This window comes from Barbus barbus (genome assembly GCF_936440315.1).
Source record: "Barbus barbus genome assembly, chromosome: 4".
In the NCBI taxonomy this organism is placed as follows: Eukaryota; Metazoa; Chordata; class Actinopteri; order Cypriniformes; family Cyprinidae; genus Barbus; species Barbus barbus.
The window spans coordinates 27098462-27123088 of record NC_136732.1 but is presented as its reverse complement, the minus strand read 5'-3'; the positions used below and the strand labels follow the sequence as shown (position 1 = coordinate 27123088).

Here is a 24627-nt window from a genome sequence, read left to right as displayed (position 1 = left end):
AGACCCCATTTCTAATAAGGACAAGAAATGAATGGTCAGTTCTTAGAGGACATCCCATGCTATATGCACACCTCATATGAAACCATTTTACTACAGCATTTTTGAGATATGGGACATTATTACATTTTGAGTACTATAAAGACCCCATTTCTAATAAGGACAAGAAATGAATGGTCAGCTATAGAGGACATCCCATACTATATGTAGGCTACACCTCATATGAAACCGTTTTACTGAAGCATTTTTGAGGTTTGGGACATTATTACATTTTGAGGGCTATAAAGACACTATTTATAATAAGTACAAGAAATTAATGGTCAGTTCTTATATGGGACATTACTATGCTATTCAGAGCCGGTCACGCTGAAGGCGTTCCCCAAAAGCGTCTCCTGACGCAACGTCTCGTTCCTTCGTGGAACTGGGGTTACATACGTAACCTAAGACGTTTTCCCCTTTAAAACCGGCTGTGTCGACGCCGACACATTAGGCTTGTTTGAGATGAGCAAAATCTGCGCAGAACCGATCACCGGTGATCAGCGCGAGATGCATGCCGGTTAGAAATGTGTTTTTTTTTTTTTTGCAATTGAACAATCAAATAACAAATAATAATACACTTGAACATCCATAACAATGAAATGACAGTGGATGACAAAAACATAAGGAAGACAATAGAAACATTTTAAGTAGTCCTACAAAGAAAAAAGACATATTAATCCAATTACACTTCTCTCAACAAAATGTCATATAATTTAAAAAATTTGACACTTTTTTTGTTGTTAATTTTTTTCATCGTCTTAATTAAGTAGTTAAAGTCACACAAAAAATTATATAATTTGGGTACTTTAAGAGAAAACTTACACTTGTGGATAAAATATTTTGCTAATAAAATAAATATGTTTACAATATATTCTGTTTTATGATTACAATGAGAAAAATAACAAATTACATCACCCAATACAAATTCAATATCTAATTTTAGTTTTGAAACAAGGAGATTTGACAAATCCAACCAAAGTTCTTTAACAAGGGAGCAATTAAAAAACAGATGATCAATTAACTCAATACTACTTTTACAGAAATTACAATTCAAGTTATCATTACCAAATTTAGATGTGAGTTTGTTAGTGGGGTAAATATTATGTAAAATTCTTAAGTGTAATTCTTTCACCTTGTTGGGGATACAAAATTTGTAAGGTAAAAGCCATGCTTTTTTCCAATTAATATTATCTATCAAAGAATTCCAAAAAAAATTCCCCCTCGGGGTAATTCGTTTTCTTGACTGAAACACATTTCTTAAAATTTTGTTATTACATTTTGGGTCGTAAATACTCTTATCTGCAATCATAAATTTCTGTTCACTCTTTACAATCTCTTCAAATGATAAATGACATTTCATTAGATGAACAAGTCCATTTGGTATAGCTTTTACCATTGTAAGAAATTCCTTATGAATAACAGGGAAATCATATTTAGACATGAAATCATAATAAGAGTAAACATTCCCTTGTGGATCTAACAAATCACAAAGATAATCAATACCCTTTTCATGCCAATTCTTAAGAAAAATCGACTTGTTCTTAGCAAGTATAGTTTCATTGTTCCATAGCTTAACTTTATGTGGGGAAAAATTGTGAACAAAGCAAAGTTTCCATGCCAAAAGAGCCTGTTCGTGGAATTTAGAAAGCTTTATAGGAAGCTTAGAAGGAGAGAAATTACAGGTAAGCAAAAACTTAAGCCCTCCCACTTTTTTATAGATATTATGTGGGATAAAATACCAAATAGACTCTGGCGAATTGACACAACTCTTTACCCAATTCAATTTAAAAGTATTATTAACATAAAAAAAATCAAGCATTTCAAAACCTCCCTCAGCTTTTTTACCACATAAAACCTGTTTCTTCAGATGCTGATGTTTGTTTTTCCAAAAAAACTTAAACAATAAACTATTAATCTGTTTACAGGTATTCTCATGGACAAATAATGAAAAGGATGGATAAATGAAGCGAGCTAGACCTTCAGCTTTTATTAAAAGAACTCTACCAAGAAAAGATAAATCTCTTTGCAGCCAATTGTTAAATATTAATTTAGCTTTTTTAATGTTAGGGAGAAAATTCATATCTTGTCTAAGAGATATTTTCTTAGAGATATGAATACCAAGATATTTCACACTATCTTTAATGGGTATATTATTTACAGAAATTTCATCAGATTCAAATAAACAAAGAATTTCACATTTAGGAATATTTAAATTTAGACCAGAAGCCTCTGAGAATGCATTAATTGTTTCAAGAGCCTTACCAACCTGATTTGTATTCTCTAAAAACAGGGTTGTATCATCCGCAAGTTGTGAAATTTTGAACTCACGGTCAAAAATGGACACCCCTTTAATATCAGGATTATTGCGAATGCTCAGAGAGAGTAATTCTACAACTAACACAAACAAGAAAGGAGAGATTCCACAACCTTGCCTTACTCCCCTATTAATAGGAAATCTAGTAGAGGTATCAAATTGTAAAAGAACCGAGCTATTAATATCCTTATATATCATTTTAACAAATTTGATAAATTTCTCTCCAAAGCCAAACAACTCTAGTGTCAAAAATAGAAATTTGTGTTCAATGGTATCGAATGCTTTGTAAAAGTCTAGAAACAATATGATTGCATCTGAATTAATATGATGTGCATAATCTATGAGATCTAAGATTAGCCTGATATTACAGCTTATATGTCGTTTAGGCATAAAACCTGTTTGTGTTTCATTAATTATATCAGACAAACCTGTTTTTAGTCTTTTGGCAAAGACTAATGAAATAATTTTGTAATCTAAATTTAGTAATGTGATTGGCCTCCAATTGTCAAGTGAGAGAAGATCTTTACCTGGTTTTGGTATTAGGGTGATGAGCCCTTGTTTCATAGAAGTACTTAATTCTTCATTAATAATACACTCATTATACATTCTAAGTAGTGGTCTCTTGATAGTTTCCCAAAAATGTGCATAAAATTCAATAGTTAGGCCGTCTGAGCCCGGGGATTTACCTTTCTTCATAGACTGCATTGCGTTGGTTAGTTCAGTTAAGGTAAGGTCCTTTTCGCAAATTGTTTTAAACTCATTTGAAATTATTGGAATGTAATGTTTGATTTTTTGTATAAAGGAATTCACATAATTTACATTATAATTTGAACTATATAATTTATTAAAAAAAGAATATACATAATTATTTATTTCAGAGGGGTTTTTGTTAATGTTATCATCAATTTTTAAAGCCGTTACAGAATTTCTTTTTATATTTCTTTTTTCCAAAGAAAAGAAATAGCTGGTATTTTTCTCTCCCATTTCTAACCATTTAGCCCTGGATCTTATGAATGCACCTTTGGCTAAATCAAGATAAAGATCATCTATTTCATTTCGCAAATTAGATAGATATGTTTCCTCTTCAGTGTTAAGATTTTCCTTGGACAATAATTTATCAAGTTCATTAAGAAGAACTTGACATCTTTGGGAATTAACTCTTTTAAGCTCTTTACCTCGACGCATTGCCAATTGCCTAACTTTAAATTTAAAAAATTCCCATCTTTGGATATGATTCATAGATTCATCGACCAGAATAGAAGAAATTTTGTTAACACCATCTACAAATTTAACATCTGAAAGTAACTTATTATTAAATTTCCAGTAACCACGAATTTTTTTACAACTATTTGAATTGCCAACTAAAGAAATTAAAATTAATTTGTGATCTGATAAAGGTGCATACATAATCTGAGTATCCAAAACAAATTGGACTGCATTAATAGATAGGAGCCAAAAATCAATTCTTGATTTATGAGAAAGAGCATTATTTGTCCATGTATATTCCTTATGATGAGGGTGTAAAAAGCGCCAAACATCAGTGACCTGTAAATCATCACAAAGCAACTCAAAAATCTTAGATGTACTATTCTTTGGGGGGAGTCTATCCACAGAGTCATTGGGGGCTTCATTAAAGTCTCCTCCTATCAATAAATAAGCCTCTGTGTGTTTACTTTTTAGATTTATAAGTATCAAACTAAGTTTCTTGAACATAGATGCATTTAAGACGTTGTTGTTATGACCGTAAACATTACAAATGATACATTTCGTATTGTCAATATTTACAACGATTATAATCCATCTCCCTTCACCAGAATAAATTGTTTCCACTATGTCTCCTTTCAACTTATTTAGGAATACAGCGACCCCTGCAGAATGGTTTGTTCCATGACAAAAAAAAGCAGAATCACCCCATTGAGACTTCCAAAACTTTACATCATTCTCACAAGAATGAGTTTCTTGAAACAAAATAAATTGAGCCTCCCTTTGTTTAACGAAAAGAAAAAGTGCCTTCCTTTTATCGATATCCCTTAGTCCTCTAACATTAAGAGAAATAAGATCCAATCTCCCAAAATTAAGAACTGTCATCCAACAGAGCGAACAATGAAAAAGAGAAAGAGAGAAGAAAAGAAAAAAAAAAAAAAAAAGAAAGAAAGACCTCCCAAATTAGGTTAAGTTTCTCGTTAGAATAAAACAAATAGACCCACCGGGATCTTACATGCAACAAGCTGTCAATCAGCAATTATTGCAACAACCACATTGTGAGTTGTTAGGGACTATAAAATGTCCAATAAACTTCAAATAACAACTATCAGTGTATGTCCATTTTCACTCAGTATGATTAAATGTCAACATTCACTTTTTTACCTTCGATGTAAGCAAAAGCACCTATGAATGACGCTATTTTGCCTTCTTCTCTAGCTTTCTGAACCAAAGGCCAAGCTTTGGCCCGAATCGCTCTTTCATCAGGTGACAAGTCTTCTTTTAGACGGAGATGGGCATCCTCCAGAAATTTCGAGCCTCTTGCATCCCTCCATACGATATCACGATAGTGACGCATGCTGAATTGAATGATTATGCCTCTCGCAGTGTTACCGTCTTTCTTCTTTCCAATTCTATGCACGGAATCCACCACCTCCGGTAGCTTTTCAACAATTTTCGGAGAAATCTTGCCAAGAATATTAATCACCAGATCCCGAGTGTTTTCCTGTTGATCTTCCTCCTTCACCCCCTGCAGTCTCAGCCCCCATCGTCGTCGATAGCTATTCGCCTCCAGCAATTGAAGTTTGAGTTGTTTGTTTTCCTCTCTCAGATCTAGGGTCTTCTTTTCCAACGCAACAATTCTCCCGTTGTGGTTGGCGGTATCTTTAAGTAGTTTTTCAACAGTTTCATTCATAAAGGTCATGGCATGATCCAAGTTTCTCACCGTTGTCTCCATAGAAGTAATCTTCTCAAAAATAACTTCACATTTGGCGGAGAGAGACTGAATAGCGGCCATAACCTTATTGATGTCAGAATCAGGAGATGTAATCTTTCCTTTTTTTGGTGCTGGGCTTTTAGCTGGAGTACAAGGTAGAGGAGTAGCTAATAATTTCTCTGAAACGACAGTCTCAGTAGATACCTCTGTCAGCATTGCATCATCGGGATATGAGGCGAAGAGTTGGGATGGAGCAATTTTTTCATTTTTCTCCATGCTCGTCTCAGAGTGATGTTTCGCTTTACGTTTGCCCATATGACCGAATTTTCAAACAAAAATAATATTAATCCCTAATATGTCATTAGCAAAATAAGAAGAAAAAAGTAGTTTTCCTCACTTATTGCATGTAAATCACGATGATGTCTGAGGATTAAAAGCGCAGCGTGTCTGCTTGCAATAGCGCCATCTTGGCCCCTGCCGGTTAGAAATGTGTCCGAGTGCGGTCCGCCTTGCTCTGATGTCATGCTGACGTATGTCAAAAATCTCTCGCGAGCGCAAGGCGCACGTGTCGGATTCTGCAGTCGAGCGCAGTTGCTCTCCACCAACTGCGCTGATCAAAAGCATCATGGGAAACGACTTGCTGACGACACAGCTTAATGCTCATTGGCTGCGAATGTCATCTGATATTTTTTCCCCTTAATCCTAAATCCATTAGCTATAGCCTAATACTATTTACTTTTTCTATAGTAATTTATTAGTAATTAGGACATGTGCTTTATTTATTTACCCTTTTATTTTTATTTTCTTGGTTTGAAGTCCTGTTTGTTGTAATTTTCTCTTTATGTATTGTATGCTGGTGTTAATTTTGTACATTTACATTTTTGTACAACATTATTCCATTAAATAAATTAGTCAATACATGCATGCATAGGCTACATCTAATGTGACGGTTTTGCAATTAGACCTCATGTTTGTGTGTTTTTATCTGAGATCTTTATCTGGGTATGTCTTATTTCAGGAGTGCAGTAAATGCATGCTAATTTCTTAATTTAAAATGTGTTTTTGTTTCATATTAATTTTGAATAATAATTAGCTGTACACACTTTTCCTAATCATTAAACATTAAATTCAAATTTACATTAAGGTGACAAAAATTGTGTAATATATTTATATGGAATATGTTTCATGTAAAAAAGGGATAGTTCACCCAAAGATTTTTTTTGGGGGGGTAAACTGTCCCTTAAGTAGGATACACATAATTAGGTTAATCAGCTGTGCCATATCCCACTCTGAAATGTTTAACCCATAACAGTGTAAATTTAGTGCAGCATCTGTGTGCTCCTCATTTCTCATTATGGCTTTGATTATAAAAGTCATCCACAAAGTGCGATAAAGAACGCGAACGCGATCTCTTCCATTGCTGACGTTTGCAGTCCAACAACACAACGAGATTCAGGAAGTGTCCGGCTTGCCTGCACTTTTTTCACTCCTCCCCTCACTGCTGCCGCCTACTCTCGACTAAATTACAGGCGAGGCAAGGCGCATCTCAAACAAGCCTATTATGATTGCAGATAAGAGTATTTACGACCCAAAATGTAATAACAAAATTTTAAGAAATGTGTTTCAGTCAAGAAAACGAATTACCCCGAGGGGGAATTTTTTTTGGAATTCTTTGATAGATAATATTAATTGGAAAAAAGCATGGCTTTTACCTTACAAATTTTGTATCCCCAACAAGGTGAAAGAATTACACTTAAGAATTTTACATAATATTTACCCCACTAACAAACTCACATCTAAATTTGGTAATGATAACTTGAATTGTAATTTCTGTAAAAGCAGTATTGAGTCAATTGATCATCTGTTTTTTAATTGCTCCCTTGTTAAAGAATTTTGGTTGGATTTGTCAAATCTCCTTGTTTCAAAACTAAAATTAGATATTGAATTTGTATTGGGTGATGTAATTTGTTATTTTTCTCATTGTAATCATAAAACAGAATATATTGTAAACATATTTATTTTATTAGCAAAATATTTTATCCACAAGTGTAAGTTTTCTCTTAAAGTACCCAAATTATATAATTTTTTGTGTGACTTTAACTACTTAATTAAGACGATGAAAAAAATTAACAACAAAAAAAGTGTCAAATTTTTGAAATTATATGACATTTTGTTGAGAGAAGTGTAATTGGATTAATATGTCTTTTTTCTTTGTAGGACTACTTAAAATGTTTCTATTGTCTTCCTTATGTTTTTGTCATCCACTGTCATTTCATTGTTATGGATGTTCAAGTGTATTATTATTTGTTATTTGATTGTTCAATTGCAATAAAAAAAAAAAAAAAACGTCACATACCTATTATTTTGCACCAGGAAAAAGCATTGACAAGAAGATAAGCCTAATTGTTTGCAAACCGAAGCAAAATAAGTTTGCTGTGTTAGTAAGTAAAAAAAACATATTTTGTCTTTAGGAAGACTTAAAACGTTGGCAACTTGAATGTTTGTGTGCATATGTAAACAACAGTTCAGCATGCTTATGTGTTTTGAACTGTACACAGGCACGTTATTACTTAGATATCACTAACATATATATATATATATATATGTATGCGTGTTTCTTTGTTTGTGTGGGTGCGTGTGTGTGTGTGTGTGTGTGTGTGCGCGCGTGCGTGTGTGTGTGCGTGTGTTATCCAGCAAGAAAGTGAAATGATGTGGTTCCTCAACCAAGATACTGTGCAAGGGTACTGTGATCAGTGTCATTAAAATATAATGTGTGTGGGGAGAGGTAAATACATATGTGAGAGGGATAGAGTATGTATATAGGTAGGTAAGAGTGTCATTTAGCTATTATAAAAAAAAAGGGTTATCAAAAAAAATTGCACATTCAGTTAGTTCATTTTATGTCACAAAAAAACAGTGCACTATATATTTATTAGTGCACTGATTCTTACAACATATAATGAATGTTGAGTTAATGTGCAATTTTTTTATAACACTCATCTCACCCACTCACAGATATGTACTTACCACCCTACACACACACACACACACACACACTCACATACAGATGATATTTTTAATGATATACACTGATCACAGTAACTTGGTTGAGCAACCACATCATTTCACTATGAATTGCAGGATAACTCTGTGTTTGTGACATTTTATCTTTGTATTATTCTATATGAAAGATCACATAATGATTGTCAATCTTTGTCATGTTTTACAGCATTCTACACATTTTTGTTCGTAGCCTGATGCAGAGCAGTTCTACCGGGATGAGGTATTCCTGCTGCTGTTTCACCAGTAAAGAAAGGTCTGGAGGAATGGTGGGAGCATTTCTCTAGATACTGTAGTGATTGATTTTTGTGGTTTAAAATCATAAATATTCTTGTATGCAAAATGATGAGGTAAATACTATTTAGTATGACAAATATTTAGTGGACCGACACACATGTATTCTGTATTTTTAACAGGAGTGCCAAGAGGACATAAAGTGGAAGTTTTTAAGAGACATTGGCCCAGTGTTGTGCTGGATACAGAGTCACCGTGAGTTATTCTGTGGGGAGGTGAAAGGGCCTGCTTTACTAGATGGATGGTAAAAATCAACAAAATGCCATCAAAGACTACTTGGGGTCGAATCGGATGAAGCAAGAGATGTCTTTTTATTCATCTCTCAGGACCTGAAGTGGGACATTCACATTCACACTCTCCAAGAACTGTACTTATCCAGAGTGAGCAAAAGGGCTGGTAAAATCACTCTGGACCCCTCACATCCAGCACACTCCCTCTTTGAACTGTTACGGTCTGGTCGACGCTACAGAGCTCTGAGCACCAGAACGACCAGATACAGGAACAGTTTCTTCCCTCAGGCCATATCTACCTCACAAACAGTTAAATGTTCTCCCCACTGTGCAATAAAACATGTGCAATACCAAATTATCCATACTTATATTCATTATACATATGTTTTTGATTTAATATATCATACATCTATCCACATTCCCTTGCATAATTTGTATATAGCACATCTATACAATACAATATTCTGATTGTTTGAGTATCCGGAGGAGCTGGACACATTCATATCAAATTGTGTTGCTGAACAAGGCTTGAAAGTCCATGCCATGTTTCTGTGAATAATCTAACGAGGCAAGGAATCTCTCTGTGTAGTTTATGTGTGTGTGTGTACTGCATTTCAAGAACTGTTTATCTGATCATTCAGCTGCTCATTTATAATAGTTTAAACATATCTCTTATAGAACATATATTTTGTAAAAAAAAAATGTATTTAGTTATTTTTGTAAAATAATAAATATAAAAATACCTAATGAATCAAGGGATGTCTGTTTATTCATCTTCAAATATGTGGAGGACCTGGACACAGTTCATATGAAGTTTTGTTGATGAACAAGGCCTGAATGTCAATGTCATGTTACTTGTTATAATCTATCAAAGCAAGCAATCTCTGTTCAGCAAATGTATGTGTCTCCTACTGCATACTGTATGGAGAACTGTCAATCCTTTCATTCAAATGTTAACACTTGATGATAAGTGGAACAACACAACTTTAGAAAATTAAATGACAATTATAAATTATAACAATGTGTTGTGACTTTTACAATAACAAAATCTAATTATCCCTTTTAAATTTGATAAATCTAAAAGGTGTCTTAGGTAGTTTAAAATCGATAGTAATAAATGAGAATTTATCTCATTACAATAAGGTTGAATAAGGTAAGGTGTAGAGGTTTTTATATTACAATTAGCCTAATTTAATCAACTTTAATAATTTAATCAAATTTAAGTGTTTTACAGGCTCTTGTGATGAGAAATCAGCTCTGTACATTAGACATATTAAATATATCACATTTAAGTTGTGCCATTTTAGCCTAGACATCCTTTAAATAAATAAGAAAACGTGTATTAGTAAAACGAAAGGCAACATTATTTTATTTAGATCCCAGAAACTGCTGTAAATTGCTTGGACAAAACGTTACTTCCGGGTTTCCCGGGGAATAACAAGAGGTGACGTATATTATAGGGCGTGGTTTCTGACGTAACGTTTTGACGTGGGCGTTACTGTATTGGTATGGGCGTGGCTTGTGACGTCACACTTGGATGTCCTCCGCAGGATGCAGCGAGCCCTACTTGAAAAAATTTGATTAATGACGGCTGATTTCCGGGAGAGCGGGAAGAGAGAATTTGAATGGAGAGATAGGGAGTTTTGGATTGCATAAAATAATAAACTAAACAAACAAAAACATGGTGAAGGAGGAGTAAACTATGGAAGCCCGTTCCCGCCACCTTAAGAAAAAATATAATTCTGTAATGAGATACTTTCTCATAATTATGACTTAGTATCTCGTTATATTGAGAAACTTTCTCGTAATAATGACTTATTTTCTCGTAATAATGAGAAACTTTCTCGTAATAATTACTTAGTTTTCTCGAAATAATGAGAAACTTTCTCGTAATAATGACTTACCCCTAAAGAACAAAAAAAAAAAAAAAAGACTTACGCATGCGCAATGCATGAGTGGCGGCACGCTAGCGACATCTGCTGGTCAAAGCCATGAATGAACACGCAAACATTGCTTGTTCTGTAATCTAAAACTATATAATCTATCATATATAGTTGATAGCCCCCGAGGAGTTGTATATCACCATGTACCCCCTGATGATAGGCTGTCTGGACGTCTGGAAGTGAGCTAGATTCTTCAGTTAAACTAATTTTGTTTGGATGAAAAAGAAATACAGATACTTTTGTTTGGAAAAAATATTAAATAAGTTTGTAAGATGTGGTGTTGCACATTGTGATAATAAAAAAAAAAAGAAAAGTTGCCATTGTTTTGGTTTTAATTATGGAAAATTACAGTATTTTATTGTAACATTTACAAATAACAGGATACACAGGATATTGAATTACAATATTGTAATTCTCTCCTGTAAAATTACAAGAAATTCCTGGCAACTGAGTTGCAGTAAATATACAGTAAATTATACTAAATTACACCATTTTACTGTAATAATGCTACTATAATCACAGTAGCACTGCTGTATAAATACAATACTTTATTGCATTAAAATAACAGTACATTACCTGTATATTACTTGCTGTAAATTCACGGCAATTAGTTGCCAGGAATTTCCTGTAAAATTACAATAAATGTTTAACCGTGTAATAGCTATACCTGTACGGTATAAGAAAAACATGACAGACAGAAAAATGCAATTACAATCATTTATTAAATGCAAAAATGTCAAAAGCAGTACCAAAAGTGATCGAAATAACAATGCGTTGCAGCCACAGTCCTCTCTGGCGGAATACAGGAGGTTTGTGAGGTGCAGAGCAGAATTTATGTAGTTAATCGCTGAAAATATTATCCAGATTATTTTCCTGATCCTCTCGCTCTCAGTGAACTCGTGAAGGCGCGCGCGTGCTCGCAACATTCAAACACACACCTCACCACAAACATAGCATGTCGCAATCTGTGACAAATGCAAACGAGCTGGCAGCAGAAATCACACACCAAACGAAATGTTATCATTTCATATTAAGTAAACAATTGAATGATGCAACTGAAAACAAGGTAATTGATACGACAACTAAAAACAACTAATAATAAAATTAATGCCGCAATTTCAATACTCATAAGGATTCCTTTTTAGATGTCATCAATACGTCAGTTTTGTACGTTTAAATGCTGAAAATACTAAAGGCTATAAATAAAGGCTATTGTACCTTTTAGTGCCTGTAAAAAAAGTAAGTAAATGTACGTCTTATATAACCACATTTTACATAAAATACATACAAATTATCATGAGATCATGTTAGATTTACAAAGGCTAAAACATCAGTTTTAAAACATCATATTTATTTGCTTTGATTTTGCCATATTGACTTTGGAATTATGCCATAAGATGGCATATGGAAAGGATCTGCAATGTACAACTTTGTTTTATTGAAAAATATGTTCAGTCGTTCAGGGTTTTTGTACAGGTCCTGTGGCAGGTTGTAGCACAGTGTATCACGAGCACAGTAATACACAGCTGTGTCCTCAGTGTTGAAGTTCTTTCCTGTTAAAATAACTGCGTTGCTGGAGGATTCAGAAGAGAAACTGATCTTATTTTTCAGAGAATCTGTGACAGCATTGCTGCTGGAACTATAGAAAAATCCAATCCATTCCATGGGTTTTCCACTTGAATGTCTGATCCAGTTTGTGAAGTCTTCATCTGAAGCTGAATATCCAGTGATCTTACAGGCGATGGTAAACGTTTCTCCTGGTTTTACAACCATGACAGGAGGCTGATCCAGCTCAATGCACAAAAGACCTACGAACAACAAACAAAAGATTTTCAGTAATACAAACTAAACTCCACATTTGATTTTCTAGAAATATTTATTTAGTATACTCACAGGGTGCAGCTGCTAAAACTAGCAGTGCTGATATAAAGTACATGATGCTGCTTGTATTTTCACTGTGCTATGGCTCTGTAAAAGACAGAGCTTTTATTTTGTCTGTGTGCTACTGTTAAGGGCGGAGATTTGCATTGATGTAAACATCTGATATTAGTTCCTATGGTAATTAATGATAATGCAAAATTATTTGTCTGATTTTGTATACTTGATTTATAAAAGAAAGTCTTGAAAGTCTGGTCATTTTGTGGTTATAATGGTTGTATCATATTTCAGTGGAAAACTTTAATAATTTATTTTTTAATAAAAAAAAAAACCTTGAAAAAATGTACTGTATTCACAATCTCACTCCACTCACACAGATAAGACATGGTTTATAAGTGGAATTGTATAATACATTGTAATGAGTCAATATGTGCAGTTTTTACCTTAAATAATTATTTATACCTGATCATAAAAATAACTTTTGTTGGTATATTCATGTCTTCAGTCATGTTAAATAATATTTTGAGTTGAATGAAACCGGTTAAGCTGATGTTCATTTGTTTAATGTGTTTAGACTTGTATTTGTACAGAGCTGTGGCTTGTTTAGTCACTGTGACTATTACATATCTCTGATTCATGTGTTCAGGTTTTTGTACAGAGCTGTGGCTTGTTTAGTGACTGTGACTGTCTTGCACAGTAATACACAGCTGAGTCCTCAGCCTGAAAATTCTTCCCCTGTAGAAACACTGTGGTTTTGGATGTGTCCTGAGAGAAACTGATCTTGTTTTTTACTGAGTCTGTAGTTTCAGTGCTACCACCATCACAAATATATCCGAGCCATTCCAGTGCTTTTCCAGTAGGTTGACGGATCCAGTTAATGCAATAGCTTGATACTGAAATCCTGCAGGAGATGGAGAATGATTCTTGAGGCTTCACAACCTTAGATGGAGGTTGAGTGAGCTCAACACAGAAAACACCACCTGAAAATAACAATGGAAGAATCTGTTATTATTAGTTATGTCTCAAAACTGTTTTTTTTTAACAGTTATGAAGCTTATTTCATTGCTTTAGAGTTTAAATTAAGTATCAGTGAAGCTCACATGATGCAGCTGCTGCCAGCAGTAGTAGAGCTGATGAGAAGATCATGGTTTGAAGTGAACGCAGCTTTATTACTCTTACTGATCCACAAAGCAGATACTCGTCTTTTGTACAAAGAACAAGTAGAGAATTTGCATACAGCTCTCCGGTTGTCCAAGATGGCAGTTTGTTGTTTATTTGGTGTAGTACAATAATTGCTTTCCACATGAAATGACAGGATCTGTGATCAAATAAACATGAAGAAAACGCACGGGAAATACAAAGGCCTATGTTCCAAGCACTTTATGACATTTTCTAGATTGCTGATCTTTAACTCGTCTGTCAGGTTCATCTGATTTCAGTGTTTAATTAAAAGTATTGGTATAAATACTTAGTTCTTCAAGAATTTTGCTTACATGTCCAAAATTGTCAGTATTTTTATCAAGTGACAAATTCGCTGTGTTTAAATTTCTTTAATTTGATTTCACTTTAAATGATTTGCCTTACAGTTGCCTCTTATTCTTTTCACTGGTGCATTTGAACATCAGGACCAGGGGCGCCTTAAAAGGGGGGTTGGGTTAGGACGATTCTAAGGGCCCAACGATGGAGGGGGGCCCCCCCGAGGGGAAAACGTGATTTCTACCGAACCCCCCGGAACGCGATTTACGATGTATGCGGACCTCATCTGTACGGAGGGTGAACAACCCCCTTGGACTCCGATTTCTAACGAAATTTCCCTAACTTAAAATGATAATGCTGAAGTCTTTGCTTTTTGTAAATGAGCCATTAAAAATCATTAATATCTTCTGTTTGTTTCTTCTTTACACCTATTTTACTAAAAATTAAAGATGAAAAATCTAATTATACAAAAGTCTTTATTCTTTATAGTGATTTCACGAAAAGTGCACAGATCCCAAAGCAGCACTACAGAAATATGTTATTTCTCACATCATTTTATTTTGATGTATTCATGGACTTTTTCCTTCTTGAAATGCATACTATTGAACATACTGCACTGATCAAAGCTGATAATTTAAAGATATTTAACAAAAAAAAATAAAAAATCCAGACAAAAATAGAAATAATATATTTTTGCAAACATGATAATATAAGTTGTGATGAAGTTTCTCCAAGGCATAATTGTGTTTCTTCAGAAATTCTAAATTGGACTGTTTCTTGGTCAAGAAAACAAACATTCAGTCAGTGACATTTGTAATGTCAACTAATACTGCTAGACAAGAGCGTCCCCTCTTGGATATAGAACAGTACATCTGGAGCATAAGTGAAGTCAACAGTAAAGGTGGTGGTTTTTGTATTGCTTTGACACTGAACTCATTCACTGTGACTCTCTAGCGCAGTAATACACAGCAGTGTCTTCAGTCTTGAGGCTGTTCATCTGTAGGTACAGTTGACTGCTGGAATCATCTCTGGACACTGTGAACCTGCCCTGAACCGACTGGGAATAGTATGGTGTATTGGATGTGCTGATAGTTGCAACCCATTCCAGTCCTTTACCGGGTGCCTGTCTCACCACAGCTGGCCAGGAGCTGCTGAATGTAAATCCAGAGGCAGTACAGACCAGACGAAAAGATTCACCTGGTCTTTTTACCTCATCTTGAGACTGAGTGAAGGTCTGACAATGAATATCTGTGGAAGAGAGAGAAATATATAAACTGAAAAGTCAGAAAAAGCATAACTATGTGCTTGCTAAAAGCATTTATACAGTAATATATTATTATTATTGTTATTATTATTATTTAGAAAATAACAAACCATTTAAAAATAGTAGTATCAGGACTGAATTAACTATTGTTGCCATTGCTATTGATGCTCTTCAACAAAAACCACATACAGTCAGTGAACAGAAACACTCGGTGGCACAACAGCTTATGAGAGATAAACATCATGTTTTTGCATGAACTCCTCCTCCAGCCTGTCAATTCTTCTTTGTACCTATGTGTATGAAAAAGAGACATTTGTACATAAATAAATTAATATGTAATATTACATTTGTGAAAATAAATTTGAATATGTGACATTTATGAGAACATATTTCATAAATGTTAAATGACTATTTAATATTTATTAAGCATTTTCAGCTTGATGAAAAGTGTGGATGGGTTAATAAATCCATATGTTTTAATGGAGAATACTGTATACTGACCTGAAAATCATTTTCTCTGATAATATTACAATCAGAGCATTATGTGTGACAATCAGGTGTTTTTGTTTTTTCACCACAGCACTGATGCCAAATTCATCAATGTTCACTCAGGCACTGAATCGTTTGCAGCAGTTTCTCACACTGAAATAGTAATGGGATATTTTATGACAAATAAAACAATAAGAGTACTGAATTTAGGTGGATATTTACCTAAAATCTACGGTAGGAAACAAAACTTGCAGACATCTTTTTTTGATTATCAGCAACGAAGCAGCTCTTTATTGTGTGTGCAGCTTGTAAATGACTCTGCACTTCAGGTCATGACTATGCATGTCTCTTTTTTACTCCAAACTGAATCAAAAAGAGTAGGAGTAGGGCTGGTGGGTGCTGATGAAAGGCTAAAAATGCCCCTGGTATTACGTATCTCTGATTCATGAGTTCAGGTTTTTGTACAGAACCTCAGCCTGAAAATTCTTTCCTGTAGAAAAACTGTGTTTTTGAACGTGTCCTGGGTGAAACTGATATTGTTTTTCACAGAGTCTTTAATGTTAGTGTCATCATCACTACAAAGATATCCGAGCCATTCCAGTGCTTTTCCAGTAGGTTGACGGATCCAGTTAATGCAATAGCTTGATACTGAAATCCTGCAGGACATGGAGGATGATTCTCGAGGTTTCACAACCTTAGATGGAGGTTGAGTGAGCTCAACACAGAAAACACCACCTGAAATTAACAATAAAAGAATGTGTTATTAGTAATTTTGTCTCAGTTCTGAAGCTTATTTCAATGCTTTATAGTGAAGCTTATTTCAATGCTTTATAGTTTAAATAAAGCATCAGTTAAGTGAAGTAAAGTAAAAGTAAAGTCGTGACGTATTGTTACGACTTACAGTTTACAGGATGCAGCTGCTGCCAGCAGTAGTAGAGCTGATGAGAAGATCATGATTAAAAATGATCTGAATTTCTCCTTCTGACCCCCAGACACACTTCACTTTAGTACGTGGAGCAGATGGAGAATTTGCATGAAGTCATTTTGTTGTTCAAGTTGTAAAAATGCAGTACTTTTACCATTTCATCTTTATTTTATCTGGAACAATTGCTTTCTAGAGAAAAGGGACAATGTAAGTCTATAAGCACACAAAACATTATAATAATAATAAATTAATAATAATAAAGGACCTGAAAATGAGAGGACCTGTCACTTTTCTTTAAGGTGTAAAAAATTATTTTATACCCTGCTGATTTTGTACGTTTGCCCACTGACAAAAAATTATCAGTCTATAATTTTAATGGTAAGTTTATTTGAACAGTGAGAGACAAAATAACAACAACAAAAAATTGTTTTTCAAAAAAGTTATAGATTGATTTGCATTTTAATGAGTCGAATAAGTATTTGATCGCCTATCAATCAGCAAGATTTCTGGCTCCCAGGTGTCTTTTAAAGGGAGTGCTCCTAATCTCAGCTTGTTACCTGTATAAAAGACACCTGTCCACAGAAGCAATCAATCAATCAGATTCCAAACTCTCCACCATGGCCAAGACCAAAGAGCTGTCCAAGGATTTCAGGGACAAAATTGTAGACATACACAAGGCTGGAATGGGCTACAAGAACATCGCCAAGCAGCTTGGTGAGAAGGTGACAACAGTTGGTGTGATTATTCGCAAATGGAAGAAAAACAAATGAACTGTCAGTCTCCCTCAGTCTGGGGCTAAATGCAAGATCTCACCTCGTGGAGTTTCAATGATCATGAGAACGGTGAGGAATCAGCCCAGAACTACACGGGAGGATCTTGTCAATGATCTCAAAGCAGCTGGGACCATAGTCATCGAGAAAACAATTGGTAACACACTACGGCGTGAAGAACTGAAATCCTGCAGCACCCACAAAGTACCCCTGCTCAAGAAAGCACATGTACAGGCCCGTCTGAAGTTTGCCAATGATTCAGAGGAGAACTGAGTGAAAGTTTTGTGGTCAGATGAGACCAAAAATCGAGCTCTCTACTCGCCGTGTTTGGAGGAGGAGGAGTGCTGCCTATGAGCCCAAGAACACCATCCCCATACTCTTAGAAATAAAGGTGCTTCACGATGCCATAGGAGAACCTTTTTGTCTTCATGGTTCCATAACGAACCTTTAACATATGAAGAACCTTTCTGTTTCACAAAAGGTCCTTTGGGGTGAAAGAAGGTTTTTCAGATTATAAAAAGGTAAGAAAGAGATGGTTCTTTAAAGAACCTTTGACTGAATTGTTCTTTGTGGAACCAAAAATGGTTCTTCTATGGCATCTCTATGAAAAACCTTTTGAAGCACCTTTATTTTTAAGAGTGCACCGTCAAACATGGAGGTGGAAACATTATGCTTTGGGGGTGTTCTTCTGCTAAAGGAACAGGACAACTGCACTGCATCAAGGGGACGATGGACGGGGCCATGTACCGTCAGGGCCGGGGCATTGAAGCTGGCCAGGGCATTGAAAATGGGTTGTGGATGGGTATTCCAGCATGACAATGATCCAAAACACACGGCCAAGGCAACAAAGGAGTGGCTCAAGAAGAAGCACATTAAGGTCCTGGAGTGGCCTAGCCAGTCTCCAGACCTTAATCCCATATAGGGAGCTGGAGGTTCGAGTTGCCAAACGTCAGCCTTGAAAACTTAATGACTTGGAGAGGATCTGCAAAGAGGAGTGGGACAAAATCCCTCCTGAGATGTGTGCAAACCTGGTGGCCAACTACAAGAAACTCTGACCTTTGTGATTGCCAACAAGGGTTTTGCCACCAAGTATTAAGTCATGTTTTGTGAAGGGGTCAAATATTTATTTCACTCATTAAAATGCAAATCAATTTATAACTTTTTTTTTTAAATGTGTTAGTTTTTTTGTTGTTATTCTGTCTCTCACTGTTAAAATAAACCTACCATTAAAATTATAGACTGATAATTTCTTTGTCAGTGGGCAAACGTACAAAATCAGCTGGGGATCAAATAATTTTTTCCCCACTGTAAACCTTTGATGTTTTGATATGAAGGCCTATTTAGGGAATCTTATTGGCCACTTAAGATGCATGCAGGTTTTTATTTTGAAGCCTATAATTTTAGGTTTTTGGTAATGTCATAACCCGGCTCAAAGATTATGACAAAAAAGAGGAAAGTGGGGGTTTAACCAAAATATAACATGTTTATTTAACAAACAAAATGATAATTGAACACAAATGCCAGCAAGCAAATAACACAAAAGGGTGATGTGCGAGAGAGAAACTCCCCACACACACCACAAAACAGGGGAATAGGTGAGAAGCTTTTATAATGAGGAAAGACTCCGGGCCCAGGTGTCCTTCATCTGCATTCAGACTGCAGAACCGCCCCACTGAAACACAAAAATAAACAAAACCACACAGCAGGCAAGTATGCAGGCCGTCACAGAAAAATATTTTTGACCATTATAAACACTGCACTTTTGTTGCAATTTGTAGCATAAAATTGAGAAACCTCTTTATACATCTATTGTATAATCTAGGTTTTATAATCTGATGTTTATCAACACAAAATACATAGTGAAAGATAAAAAAAAAGTAGTGCCACATAAATGTATATACAAAAAAAAAAAAATTCAATAAATACAACAGCCACCTCTTGATAATGAAACAACATGAGCATAACTAATGATTTTGATTAAACATATTCAACAAACAAATTAAGTGTAATACTTGGTGTTTAATGTATTAAATGCATATCTGTCTGTTTTTCAATTAAATTACAAAGAACAATAAAATATTAGGTACAATGTTATATTTAAGCAGTTTCCTACTAGGCCACAGATTTTCCAGCATCTGCAATATACAGGAATGTGCAGACGAGCCGAAAAGATTCACCAGGTCTTTTTACCACAGCTTGAGATTGAGTGAAGGTCTGACAATGAATATCTGGGGAGCAGAAACAAAATAAATACACATCAACAGAATCTAAAGCTGACTGTAGTAAATTAATTTAATCTAACTATAAGAATTAATGTGTTTTGCAGTGCAGTTTCCTTGAGTTAATAGTTTTGCAGTTTACTTCAGTTAAGAGTTAGAAAGAGTTAGTTCTAGATAAGAATGTTTTCTCCTGTGTGTTATCTGCCTTTTTCAGGGTTGTCTGTCGGCAGGGAACCAGTTGGATGCGGCTGCACTCTCTTCTTTTTGTTTATTCTCTCATCCAGCTGCTCTGGACTATCTGTATTCTTCCATACCGTGTATAGAAGTGCTTCTTAATTTTGTATGAACACGCCTACATGAAGGCTTATGTGAGTGTGATGTATAAAAGATGGGATTGCCCCTTTTTTAGTAGTAGAGAACAATAAACCACTTGTACTTACATCTGGAGTGTTGTTGTCTATTCCAAGCGCTTGTTGCTAATCCACTCGACAGACGAAGAAAGCTGCAGTGACCCTCACCAGACCCAGAGTAGAGTTCTTACAATTTGGTGACCCCGACGTGATGTCTCTGATCAGGTAAGACAAGTTTGGTTGACTACCTGATTAGTGACATTATTGTTTTGATGCGTGGTCGGATAAGACAAAGTATAGTTTGACTATCTGTATACTGACGCAGGAATACCCTCAGCGAGAGGCTGGGAAGAGCGCGCTAAACAAATAGTGATGCGTAGTCGGATAAGACAAGGTATAGTTTGACTATCTGTGGACTGACGCAGGAATACCCTCAGCGAGAAGCTGGGAAGAGCGCGCTAAACAAATAGAAAACGAAATCAAAAGTGAAAGTGTGGGTCGTCACGAGTTTCGGTCTGTCTTGTGGGGAGGCTAATATCTGTCATAGGAACCACCTATCCTAAACCAACTCCTGGCGAAACACCAAATGATTGGATGAATAGATGTAGTTGGGGGTTTTATACAAATCTCTGGGTAGATAATTTGGCGGGGTGGACCGAAGCCAATGGGATGTATCCTACATATCCGCGAACGGGTTCTTTTGACCCAAATCACATGGCACAAGCCTTTCGATTGACATATAAGGGCGAGGGCGACCCTGATTGGGACCAAAAGTATATGAAAGACGGGTATGATGTTTGGTTGAAGATGCAAGCTGTGTGGAATGATAAACAAGGCTTTTCTCTGCCGAAATCGGTCAAGAATGTCGTGCCAAAAAAGCCTAAGGGGAAGAGCGAGAAACAATTGTTAGTCGAGGCTGAGTCGAATTTGCAGAAAACCAAATTGATAAAAGCAACTAAACTCTATCCAGAATTACCATCTATTTCCTCATTCCCGCCATGCGCGCCGCCGTTTTACCCTGCACCCGCGCCTAGCGTGCCCGCGCCTCTTACTTCCGCGCGCCCCCCCGCGTCCCCGTCAGCACCCGTTGAGAAAATAAATGAAGCTCATTTGTGGATAGCAAAACGGCAGGGCCATATAGAGATAACTCCGCCGCCCGTCTCGACTTTAAAAGATATTTTGAGCATGTTACCAGAAGTGGACAAACCATTACACTTCGTGGAAATGTTGATAAAATTGTCGCGCCACAGCCAATATACTGGTGCCGATTATAAGTTTATAATCATGTCAAAAATGGGCAATAAGTACGATGAAACGCGCTTACTCGATATAATGAGAGACTCGATGTAGTTCCCTGTCTACACGCAGACAATGACGAGTCCCATACAAGGGCGGTAGAGGATGAGGAAGAAGACGGGGAGAGTAAAAAACCCTCGAGCGCTAAGAGGACCGCGAGTAGAATTTATTTTTTCTGGCGAGACAACCCTGACGCTTTAGCCACCCTCCAGAAGCAGCTGACTAAATTTCTTATAGGTGAGAGACACGCTAATCGAGACCTTTCACATGTGACTAACTGTAAACAGGAAAAGAAAGAACCCGTGCCCGTTTTCTTTAAGAGGTTTAATTAAAGATGCGTGGATTCACTTAGGTGACAACCCTGACGCTTTAGCCACCCTCCAGAAGCAGCTGACTAAATTTCTTATAGGTGAGAGACACGCTAATCGAGACCTTTCACATGTGACTAACTGTAAACAGGAAAAGAAAGAACCCGTGCCCGTTTTCTTTAAGAGGTTTAATTAAAGATGCGTGGATTCACTTAGGTGGATTCGCATTAGAGGAAAATGAGCCTGACTGCCTCTTTGTCTCCACCTTCCTCAACAATTGCTCACCAGAGTTTCAGCCTTTGCTGAAACTGCAGTTAACAGAACGTTCACGGTTAACTGTTGAAGATGTAGGGAAAAAGATTAGAACAATGGCTGGTGACGGATTATTTGATATGCCCAAAACGGCTAATCCCGCCTTCCTGCATTTTGCAGGGGGTGCAGCCCGCCCAGCAGGAAATGCAGGGCAGGATCAACGTAAAAAGGGGAAGTGCCATTATTGTGGCAAGCAGGGGCATTGGATAGTAGACTGCAGGAAGAGACAAGCTGATGAGAGGAAAGGCGGTAGATACCACCCACAGCATCAGCATCAGCCTTGTTATCCCTTTCCTCCACCTCCTCCACCTTCACATCCCTATTCCACCCACTAGGGTTGCCCACAGAATCACGCCCCCAACGACGCCCTTTTGTCTATAACCATAGACTCACCCAATGGGGAGGAGCCTGCCACTCTTATGATCACCATTTTAGGGCAGGATTACCCTTTTCTCATTGACTCAGGGGCCACTATGTCATCGATGGGAGGGGGCTACGAGGGGCCACTCTCTAATCAGAGTGTTGATTCTGTAGGGATTGATGGTACCCCTTTCTTCACACCGCTCACACTGCCTTTAGAATTGAAAGTAGGCTCTTGCAGATTAAATCATAGATTTGTATATATGCCATCATGTTCTTATAATTTAATGGGAAGGGACCTAATGGCTGCCCTAGGGGTAGAAATGAGGTTTAAAAATGGCAAACTGGTTGTACACACCTCGGACGAGGTGTGCAATGAAGTAGGCGCCCTGAACGGCCTGCAGGTGTCACTGTTGTCCACCTGTCAACCTACAACGTGGCCTGAGTTAGCACAATTACCAGCTAGTCTGTGGGCTGCCCATAAGGATGATGTAGGTACCGTCTCTTGTTCACCATAGACTGCCACTATTAAACACATCGATCGTGTATATATTAAACAATATCCTTTATCAGAGGACAAGGCAAAGGGAATAGATGTCATAGTGCATTCCATTTTGGAACAAGGTCAGCTTTTTCTGCGTCTCAGGGACCTGATGACCTTTGGCGTGACAATGATGGTCGCCTCTGTTTACCTGCGTCTGATTTACAGTTTCTCGTCCACGAATTTCATGGTGCCACTCATCGCGGACGAAGAGGGGTACTAGAGACAATGCGAGATTTATTTTGCGTTGACCAATTACCACACACGGTTAATGACATGCTTGACAGATGTTTGGTTTGTGCTCATAACAATATAAGCAAAGCTCCAGCAAAGCATCAACACCTGCCGAGGCCTAACCAACCACTTACTGAATGGCAGGTTGATTTTACACACATGCCCAAGAGGGGACCTTTTAGATACCTCTTGGTGTTTGTGGACAAATTTTCTAAGTGGGTGGAGGCCTTTCCATGTGCCAGAGAAAATGCCAACGTGGTAGTGCAGTTTTTAACCAAAGAAATCATACCCAGGTATGGTATCCCAGTGTCAATAGATTCTGATAAAGGCACACCTTTTACATCAAAAGTGACACAGCAACTAGCTAAAGAGCTACAGATTGACTGGCGATTGCACGTACCCTATCATCCACAATCCTCGGCTTTTGTAGAGAGGACGAATAGGACCATTAAACAAAAGATAAGAAAAGCAATGCTCAGTATGAATACATCTGATTGGACAAGGGAGAAATTTAGATAATCTATCACCCTATGAGGTGGTGATGGGCCGACCTTTTCCCATCCCTTGGCGCCACGGAATGGTAGGGATAGGTGTGGTAATAACTGATCACATGTCTGAGTATGCTGTAGGCCTAATAGACAAATTAACTGAGTTCTGGGAAAGGGTTAACATAAAACACCCTGCGGTCACACCCCTTTGAAGTGGGTAATCAAGTAAACTAAAACCTGAGGGCCTTAATGACCCTTTGTACGATGGGCCTACAGAGATACTAGCTGTGACAAGAACAGCTGTTCTAACAGATCTTTTTCCACAGTGGATCCACGCAACTCGGGTGAAACCCATGAAATGAAGGAGATGAATTGTATATACTAACTTCTTTTGTTTTCCAGAGCAATAACCTGTATTGTCCTAGCTGGATTCATGGTACCCAACGCTTCAACGGAGGAGGCCAAAAGAAACCTCTTCTGGCAGTATGCCAACTGGACAGCGCGTCAACTGACCAATGCATCTTGTGTAGTGTGTCAGGAAGTGTTCAGCTCTGCAATAACCATATCCTTAAAACCCTTGTTATATAAATGAATTTTACTGTGTTCTGTCCAGACTATGCAGGGAAAACATACATATGGTCTCCACAATGTAGAAAGGAAGAGACCACCCCTGGTGGCCGATTGAATGTCAGCCGTAGTTATTGTACAATGAATAAAACAACCAAATATAACAAAACCAATCCTGTTGATGTAAAAATTTGCTTGGTTTTACCAGAAGGTTTATGTTTCCTTATTGTTTTAATGGGACATCAGGTAAAAGCGTAACAGGCATAAGTGCTACAAATTGTAAACAAATAATACATGAGACAGATGGAGCACGTTACTGCCCAAGGTTCAAGAGGGGTTCGTGTGAGAAAAACACG

At 36.8% G+C, this 24627-nt stretch overlaps 1 protein-coding gene across 9 annotated transcripts in view; it reads right to left on the bottom strand.

The window, feature by feature from the left end:
- The window catches only part of LOC306868774 (uncharacterized protein), a 280152-nt gene that overhangs the window by 127910 nt on the left and 127615 nt on the right, over positions 1 to 24627 (bottom strand). For 2 of the 9 annotated variants that reach the window (XM_079415135.1, XM_079415133.1), the window contains exons 1-2: positions 15523 to 15622; positions 15096 to 15396 (exon numbers count right to left, since the gene is read on the bottom strand). The exons of 5 other annotated variants lie outside the window; for them this stretch is intronic. In XM_079415135.1, coding sequence (XP_079271261.1) covers positions 15096 to 15396; positions 15523 to 15568 — 347 coding nt within the window. In that variant the 5' untranslated portion in view covers positions 15569 to 15622. Of the gene's footprint in view, positions 1 to 12302; positions 12603 to 12687; positions 12753 to 15089; positions 15397 to 15522; positions 15623 to 24627 lie in introns of those variants that run through there. 2 more of the 9 variants (XM_079415132.1, XM_079415134.1) reach the window with 2 other exon arrangements.